General features: G+C 44.4%; 1 protein-coding gene across 1 annotated transcript; it reads right to left on the bottom strand.

The window, feature by feature from the left end:
• Window positions 1–5,356: 5,356 nt before the first annotated feature.
• LOC120695144 lies at window positions 5,357–8,044 on the bottom strand. Its single transcript, XM_039978453.1, has 3 exons — window positions 7,999–8,044; window positions 5,761–6,657; window positions 5,357–5,653 (listed from the first exon to the last, which is right to left on the bottom strand). Exons 1-3 carry the CDS (start codon window positions 8,042–8,044, stop codon window positions 5,607–5,609), a joined length of 990 nt encoding a protein of 329 aa, XP_039834387.1. The 3' UTR covers window positions 5,357–5,606.
• Between the last annotated feature and the right edge of the window lie 897 nt (window positions 8,045–8,941).

The following is an 8,941-nucleotide window of genomic DNA, read 5'->3' as shown; positions in this document are numbered from 1 at the left end:
TCACAAGGAAGCAGGATTGGCACAATGAAACTCTCCTTTATTTCCTGTTGAATTGTTGATGACCTTGGGACAATAAGGAGGCGTGGTGCTTTTGCTGATGGGAGGTCGATGGGCACTTCATCAAAGTCCTGCATATTAGGGAAAGAGAAACACCCATTAGCAGCTGAAAAAGAAAACATTTAGCACGGTGCAGGTTGAGGTTGCAAAAACGGCATGTGCCCTTCATGTAAGATTATATTTCAGAAACAATAAATCAGAAATAGAAGAATATATAATTCACAAAGCTCATCTTTATTTAGACGCAACACTACAAAATTGTTGCAGCAAGCTGCACACACAAAAAAAAACCCTATAGCACCACTCTCAAGCACTTGCAAAAAAAAAACAATCACATTCTTTTTAACTCAACTATTGATAACTGAATTCCTAAATATTAGTTATTCTCCTTGTACTCCTCCCTGCAAATTTTACTCTTCTGTACATGCATGGACAACATTGAAACTTTCTGACGGTTAGTTGGGAATGTGTACGGTTATATGCATTATGCATATTGCAAAAGAAATTAGCAGATGCTTAACAAAAAAGACTAGATTGAGGATTCTCAACAAATTTCTATACCTCTGGATTTTCCAAGCTTGTTTTCTTCATGGTGACTAGGACCAGAGCTATATGTTGCCATTTCTCGGTGCAGCCACACCCAGAAAAAAAACCATAATCACTTATCACTTTTAAATTTTCAGCATATTTGCTTGAATACGGTACATATGCTACGAAGTGCCGCACCCCTCTATATATTTTGTCTAGCTCCGCCCCTTGTACTCGAAAGATGCTTTCTTGCCACCATTGTCGTTGTGACCGCAGGACATGCGCTGGCCAGGAAGGCTACCGAATCGTGAGAGAAATATTGAATGAAATTGAGGACTATATGGAATCATACAAACAGGGTAGTACTACAAAAAATCCTACTGAAAGGGAAAAGAAGATCCATATATTCTATGATATTTGTGACATGGTATTATTACAATTTGATCTACCAAACCATGAAAAGATTTTTTGAATCATCAACAAACAGATTACTTTGGATTGATGAACTACTGAGGGGAACACTAGTGCATTAAATCAAATCATTGAGTAACACTACTTACTGAAGCATTGGAAAATTTATGAGTAGTCATTTTGAGAACTACAAAGAAAGAGATTGCTTCTCCCTGTTGCTTCTTTAATTTCATAACTCACCACATCCAGAGAGGCAAAAGCACATATTCAAACAATATTCTCTGGTTAAATTGAAGCGTTATGTTACGTTCAAAAAAAAATTGAAGCGTTATCGACAGTTTTTATGAAACAACATCAATGAGCTTCACCTGTAGCCAGGTACCAATTGAAAGTGTGTCTTTATCTTTGAAGAAATGTTAGAAAGGATAATTTGAGATTGCATTGTAAAGCTCACCAAGTGGCCGTCTCCTTTGGTGCCAGAAACAGCTGAGCGACCAAGGGGCTGCCCTACAGCTAGATCCCTATTCTGCACTAGAGAATGAAGCTTGCTAGAATCAGGGTCTGCACCAGCTCATGATGAAGCCGCTGCCTCCAGTTCCCATGGTCTTGCACTAATCGGTAGGAGGGGCCGCTGATAGATTGTATTCTTCTCTGTTTCTAGACTAGGATCACATCCAGTGTACGAATCGAGTACTGGGGTACAAGTTCTAGGTGTAATATCAAGTGATTCATTCTAGACCTAGTACAAGAGAGAGACAGAGAAAGAGAGATAGGTGGATGAGAGAGACAGACCATCCGCGGGAGTGGATGCAGAGGAGCCGTTGCCGGTGGGCGCCATCGCGTCAATGGAGCCGAGGATGGAGGCGAGGAAGTCCGGTTCTTTGAGGCGCTGATCCGGCGGCGGCAGTGGACGGCGCAAGTACCGGCGTCCTTCAGGCCTCCACCGGCACTGGCCGATGACGGGGTTGGCGGAGGAGGACGTCGTGGTCGCGGTGGTGGAGCTTCCCGTCGGCCTCGCGCTATACCTAGATCGGTAGGGACTGTGGGAGAGGGTTGTGGCGGCGGTGAACTTGGGATTGCGTGCCCCGGGCCCTCTCCCTATTCTTTATAGCACGGGCGACGGGGGCCCACCAGCCATGTTTGGTTGAACGCCCCCGATCAGGGCGCAAATCAAGGGATTGGCTAGATCTTTGGATCTGGCCATTGGAGATCAATTCCAACATTCTCCCCCTTGATCTCTCAATGTTCTTATTCTTGTTCTGTATCTGAGTTTATCCATCCCATCGCAGATCAGTGTATAGGGCGTGCCTCGTCATGACAATTATTACTGTCAGATTAACAGCCACAATCACCTTTCCGGTCTGAAACAGATTCTTATTCTAGGGCCCTCTTTGTCCAGGAATCATAGGCTTTCCCTTAAACCCATGCCGGCTAAGTGTTCTCTGAACACATTGGGTGGTAGGCCTTTTGTAAGCGGATCCGCTAACATCTTGTTTGTTCTGATATGTCCTAGACAAATAGTTTGGTCCTGGACTTGCTCCTTAACAACATAAAACTTGATGTCGATGTGTTTGGCAGCACCACTCGACTTGTTGTTATGAGCATAGAATACTGCTGGCTCGTTGTCGCAGTATAATTTCAGTGGTTTTTCTATGCTGTCGACCACTTTCAATCCGGGTACGAATTTCTTTAGCCATGTGACCTGCCCCGAGGCCTCATAACATGCCACAAATTCAGCATACATCGTGGAGGATGCTGTAACTGTCTGTTTGGAGTTTTTCCACGATATTGCTCCTTTCGCAAGAGTGAAGATGTATCCAGATGTGGACTTTCTATCATCTGCATCTCCTGCAAAATCTGAATCTGAATACCCTTCTATTTCTAAAATTTCTGATTTTCTATATGTTTGCATGAGGCCAGTTGTGCCCCTCACATAGCGCAAAGCTTTCTTTACCATTTTCCAGTGCTCTATGCCTGGATTACTCTGGTATCTGCCAAGTACCCCGGTAACGAAACTTAAGTCAGGGCGTGTGCACACTTGTGCATACTGTAAGCTTCCGACAGCTGAAGCATAAGGCACTGCCTTCATTTGCTCGAGCTCATACTGGTTCTTGGGACACTGATGTTTCCCGAAACTATCGCCCTTGACTATTGGAGCAGGTGTGGGCTTGCTCGCATGCATACCGTATTTCTTTAATATCTTTTCTAAGTATGCTTTCTGTGATAATCCTAAAACCCCTCTTCTTCTATCTCGGTGAATCTCAATTCCTAAGACGAACGAAGCTTCACCAAGATCTTTCATATCAAATTTCGAGGACAAGAATTTCTTTGTCTCTAGTAGATTAACATCACTGCTAGCTAGCAGAATGTCATCCACATACAAGATGAGGAAAATAAATTTTCCGTTCTTGAACTTCGCATAAATACAATTGTCCTCTTCATTTTCTTTAAATCCAAACTTTCTAATTGTTTCATCAAATTTCAAGTACCACTGCCTCGAGGCTTGCTTCAAGCCATAAATCGATTTTCTCAAGCGGCATCCTAAATTTTCTTTGCCTTCCATGACAAAACCTTTGGGCTGTGCCATGTAGACATCTTCATACAAATCCCCATTTAGAAATGCCGTTTTTACATCCATCTGATGCAATTCTAAATCATAATGTGCCACTAAGGTCATTATTATTATGAAAGAGTCTTTACATGAGACCGGAGAGAATGTCTCATTGTAATCTATTCCTTCTCTTTGCGTGAAGCCTTTTGCCACGAGCCGCGCTTTATATCTTTCTATATTCCCTTTGGAGTCACATTTCGTTTTGTAGACCCACTTGCAGCCTACTGTTTTGGCTCCTTTGGGAATTTCTTCTAAGTCCCAAACTTTATTGGTATTCATGGATCTCATTTCATCTTCCATGGCTGCAAACCATTTGGATGAATTGGCACTTTTCATGGCTTCTTCAAAAGAGGTGGGATCACCCTCATTCTGTATTTCTTCACTATGATAGACTTCATAGTCTTTAGAAATAGCTGGTTTTCTAGTTCTTTGTGACCTTCTCGGGGCCACTGCGACTGGTATTTCTTGCACAGGAGGCTGTTGTTGCTCCCCCTCATCCATGGCAACGGGTTCTACTTGGTCCTGAGGAACAGGGTCCTCATTTCCATTTAATGCCAAGCTAGAAGAACCAACAACAGGTGGTGGCACCGCAGTTTCTTGCACTGCAACGTCAGGTAGATTGACAGCAGGTGTTGGCACTGCAGTTTCCTGCTCTATCGGTGCCACAACCACAGGTAACGAGAAATAAGGCTCTTGAATCATCGGAGTGGGAACGTATACCCGCTTCTCCTCAAGGTCGATTTTTCTGGCTACTATGCTCCCCCTGATCATCTGATCTTCTAAGAAGGCAGCGTGTCTTGTTTCTACATACTTCGTGTGTCTGTCGGGACAATAAAAGCGATATCCCTTAGACTTTTCTGGATACCCAATAAAATGGCAACTGACTGTCTTGGGATCTAGCTTCCCAATGTTCGGATTAAACACTTTGGCCTCAGCTGGACAGCCCCATACGCGAAAATGATTAAGCGAGGGTTCTCTTCCTGTCCATAATTCATACGGTGTTTTTGGCACCGATTTACTTGGCACCCGATTAAGAATGTAAATGGCGGTTTTTAATGCCTCCATCCACAAATTAATCGGTAACGTGGAGTAGCTCATCATACTTCTGACCATATCCATAAGGGTACGGTTTCTTCTTTCTGCTACTCCGTTCTGCTGAGGCTCGCCCGGTGTAGAATACTGGACAACTATGCCATTTTCCATAAGGAACCTTGCAAAAGGTCCTGGAACTTGGCCATAGGGGGTGTGTCGACCGTAGTACTCTCCCCCACGGTCGGATCTGACTATCTTAATCTTTAAATCATGTTGGTTTTCTACTTCTGCTTTGAATATTTTGAATTTATCCAATGCTTCTGATCGTTCTTTAATTGGATAAATGTAGCCATAACGCGAGTAATCGTCTGTAAATGTTATGAAAGAAACATAACCATCTACAGTAGTGACAGGGAATGGTCCACATATATCTGTGTGAATTATTTCTAGAATTCCCGCACTTCGTTTGGCACCTTTCTTTATGTTCTTAACGAATTTTCCTTTAATGCAATCAATACATTGTTCTAAATCTGAAAATTCTAACGGTGGAAGAATTGATGCTGTCACTAAGCGCTCTATTCTCCCCCTCGAAATATGGCCTAAACGACAGTGCCATAATTTCGACGAAATTGCATCAATTCGTTTGCGTTTCTTAGTAACATTCTCATATGAGGAGGCATTTTTATTCTCAGAACATACTGTATTCACATTCTCAGATAATGAAAGCAAATATAATTTGTCTTGTCGGAAGGCAAGACCAACACATTCTGAATTAACTTGTATCTTACACTTGCCATCACCAAAATGACAAGCAATAGCGTCATCATTTAATTTAGACACACTTATTAAGTTTCGTTGCAAAGACGGTACATAAAGAACATCTCTCAAACAAAGTACAAAGCCACTATGTAATTCTAAATGAAATTCTGCAATGGCTTCGACTTCAGCTTCTACACCGTTTGCAACTTTAATTCTTCTTGCGCCTCTTGGCAGGGTCCTCCTCATACTTGATCCCTGTAAAGAATTAGCAACATGAGTAGTTGCACCAGAATCAATCCACCAAGTGGATTTGTCATAATTTAAATACAGGGATTCATGTACAAAAGTAATGGTGTCCTCACCCTTTCTTAACAACTCTTTCAGGAATTCTGGGCAGTCCCTCTTGTAGTGCCCTCTCTTTTTGCACTTCAGGCACTGGTCTTGTTCAACTGGAAAATTTTCCCAGTCTTTCTGAGGAGGTGGTCTGGAAGGACCACTCTCATGCTGATTCTTGTCTGGTGGGAAAGGTCTCTTGTTATGCTGGAAGTTCTTATTCTGAAAATTCTTTTTCTTGTGTTGAACTTGAAAAGCAAGCTCACCACCATTGGAGTTCTTAAGGCGATCTTCTTCTTGAACACACATGCCAATCAGCTTGTCAATACCCCAATCTTCTGGAAAAGCGTTATAGTTGACATGAAATGCCTCAAACGCCTTTGGTAGGGACTTGAAGACCAGCTGAACAATGAACTTTTCTGGCAAAGGCATGTCCATTGTCTTAAGCTTGTTGGCCATGTGACTCATTTCTAAGATATGTTCTCTGATGCCACCGCCAGTGTATTTCTTGGTGATAAGCTGCTCAGCAAGAATGGCAGCATAAGCCTTGGAAGAACCAGTAAACTGACTCTTCACCTTTGCTAAATATTCTGAAGCGGTGTCACAATCTGGGATCGCCATCTTGATGGCATCTGAAGTGGAACCCTTCATGACCATAAGACACTTGCGGTTGGAATCATTCCAACGTGTCTTTTCAGCATCATATCTGGTCATAGCAGAGTCATAATTCTTCTCTCGGATAGCCCAAGCAGCAGCTTCTTCATTCTGTGCCCTTACGGGCTTTTCTGGTTCTTGTGGAGCTGGCGTTGTGATGGCCAAATCTATATTGGCCATCGCCAGAGCTATCTCCAATTTCTGGTACCATTTCCCATAGTTGTTGCCATCCAGTTCAGGAATGGCATTCACATAAGTCATAGCATTGGAGCCTGAAATTTAAATTCAAAATTTGTGAGGACAACAATAAATACATGTATCAATTCAACGTTGGTCAAAATTAAAACATGCAACAATCTGTACATTAAATCTAAATCACCGTTGGGCAGAAAAAGATATAATGTGTACAAAATTCTGAACAAAATTATAATATTGCAATATCAACTTTGGTCAGAAATTACAACATTATAATATACTGAAAAATTCTGAGAAATAAATTCTATAAGCCTCTATATCAATTATCTTGTTGGTTCAAATTAACATAGAGACAAAATAAATTCTGTGCAGCGGAAACATGTAAAATTCTAAATATTCAGAAGCATAATTCTTGTAAATTTCTGCTCTAAAAATAATACACGTTGGTGCATGTATTTACAGAGATCAAATTCTAAGCAAAATCATTCAAATTCATATTCAAAATGCTTCTGAAATAAAAGAAAAAGCGAATTCTGGAACTGTTTATACGGCCCGAGACGGAAAAATGGCCCACGGCCCGTTTCCGCGCGGCCGCTCCCCCGCGCCTGGGCCCGCGGCCCAGCAGCCGACGGCCGGGCCGCCGAAACGGCCCGCGCGCGCCCTCCGCCTGGGCCTCAATCAGCCCGTTCGTCGGCCGGCAGATGCAGACCGTCGGATCTGATCCGATGGCTGCCCGGCCTTCTCGCCGGATCAAAACCGACGTCGGCGACGGGGCGCCCAAACCCTAGGCCCATTTCTTCCCCCTTCCTCCGTTTCTTCCGCCCGCGACTGAGGAGCAGCGGCCGCCATGGCCGGTCGGAGAGGAAGCGGCGGCGCCGCCGCCGGCCCCCTCGCCGGCAAGCGCGCTCACCCGAGCGGGAGCGCGCCGCCGTCGAGCGGCCTGATGGCGGTGCTCGAGCCCGCGCACCCGATCCGCGACGGACCCAAGCGAGCAGCGGCCCGAGGTGGTTCTGTGCCGGCGGTGGCCGGGGCTCTGGTGCGCGGCGGTGGCCGGCGCGCGCAATAGGTAAGCCCGCCGCCGCCTTTTTCTTCTTGGTTTCTTGGATTCTAGGGTTAGGGTTAGGGTTTCGGTGGGTGTTCTTTGTCGATCCGAGATCGATTTTCATTTCTGTCACCTCCTTCTACTTTCTGAGTGTAGATCTGAGTAAAATGAACCCCAAAAACCACGATCTACAACTAGATCGGCGACTGATACCAATGATAGATTGTATTCTTCTCTGTTTCTAGACTAGGATCACATCTAGTGTACGAATCGAGTACTGGGGTACAAGTTCTAGGTGTAATATCAAGTGATTCATTCTAGACCTAGTACAAGAGAGAGACAGAGAAAGAGAGATAGGTGGATGAGAGAGACAGACCATCCGCGGGAGTGGATGCAGAGGAGCCGTTGCCGGTGGGCGCCATCGCGTCAATGGAGCCGAGGATGGAGGCGAGGAAGTCCGGTTCTTCGAGGCGCTGATCCGGCGGCGGCAGTGGACGGCGCAAGTCCCGGCGTCCTTCAGGCCTCCACCGGCACTGGCCGATGACGGGGTTGGTGGAGGAGGACGTCGTGGTCGCGGTGGTGGAGCTTCCCGTCGGCCTCGCGCTATACCTAGATCGGTAGGGACTGTGGGAGAGGGTTGTGGCGGCGGTGAACTTGGGATTGCGTGCCCCGGGCCCTCTCCCTATTTTTTATAGCGCGGGCGACGGGGGCCCACTAGCCATGTTTGGCTGAACGCCCCCGATCAGGGCGCAAATCAAGGGATTGGCTAGATCTTTGGATCTGGCCGTTGGAGATCAATTCCAACAGCCGCTACCCTGCTTTGCGTGGCTCATCGTCGGTGTAGCTGTTCCGTCAAATTATATGTCACATCTTGAAAGGTACATGATGATCCAGCTTGTCCATGAAATGTGTTACCATCCAGGGTATATGAAATGGAAAATAGTATGCAATGCAACAAATAAAAAAGCAAAGCGCACATGTCAGCAGAGGTCACTACTGTTGAATGTGAGCTGCAGCAAACAAAACTAATTGACACATTTAATTTGACAAGTATATACCTGTACTATTTTTTTTCTTTTCAGATTATTCAATATCATGTCAAGGACCCAACGATAGGATAAAACATTCAAAACAATGTAATTATAGACATCATGAGCTAGGCTTCAATAGAGAAGTATATGAAAGAATTCAAACACAATAATATGAAAAACACTAGAATAGAGAAGAAATAAAGAAGACTACAATGAATGAAATACTGATTGGAACATGTGCTGTATTGAAGAATCGATATGGAAAATAGAAAACTAATTCAATTGGCA

Source organism: Panicum virgatum, chromosome 2K, assembly GCF_016808335.1.
Source record: "Panicum virgatum strain AP13 chromosome 2K, P.virgatum_v5, whole genome shotgun sequence".
NCBI classification, from domain to species: Eukaryota; Viridiplantae; Streptophyta; class Magnoliopsida; order Poales; family Poaceae; genus Panicum; species Panicum virgatum.
The sequence above is the reverse complement of the archived record's forward strand: the minus strand, read 5'-3'. Positions and strand labels throughout refer to the sequence as shown.

Bases quoted from the DNA above. Each gene is read 5' to 3' on its own strand.
- LOC120695144 (XM_039978453.1), bottom strand. From the start codon at position 8,044: ATGGCGCCCACCGGCAACGGCTCCTCTGCATCCACTCCCGCGGATG. The intron at 6,658-7,998 runs GTCTGTCTCTCT...TTTAAATTTCAG, and splicing joins TGCATCCACTCCCGCGGATG to GCTCCAATGCTATGACTTAT. The intron at 5,654-5,760 runs GTGAGGACACCA...AATTCTTTACAG, and splicing joins GAAAGAGTTGTTAAGAAAGG to GGATCAAGTATGAGGAGGAC.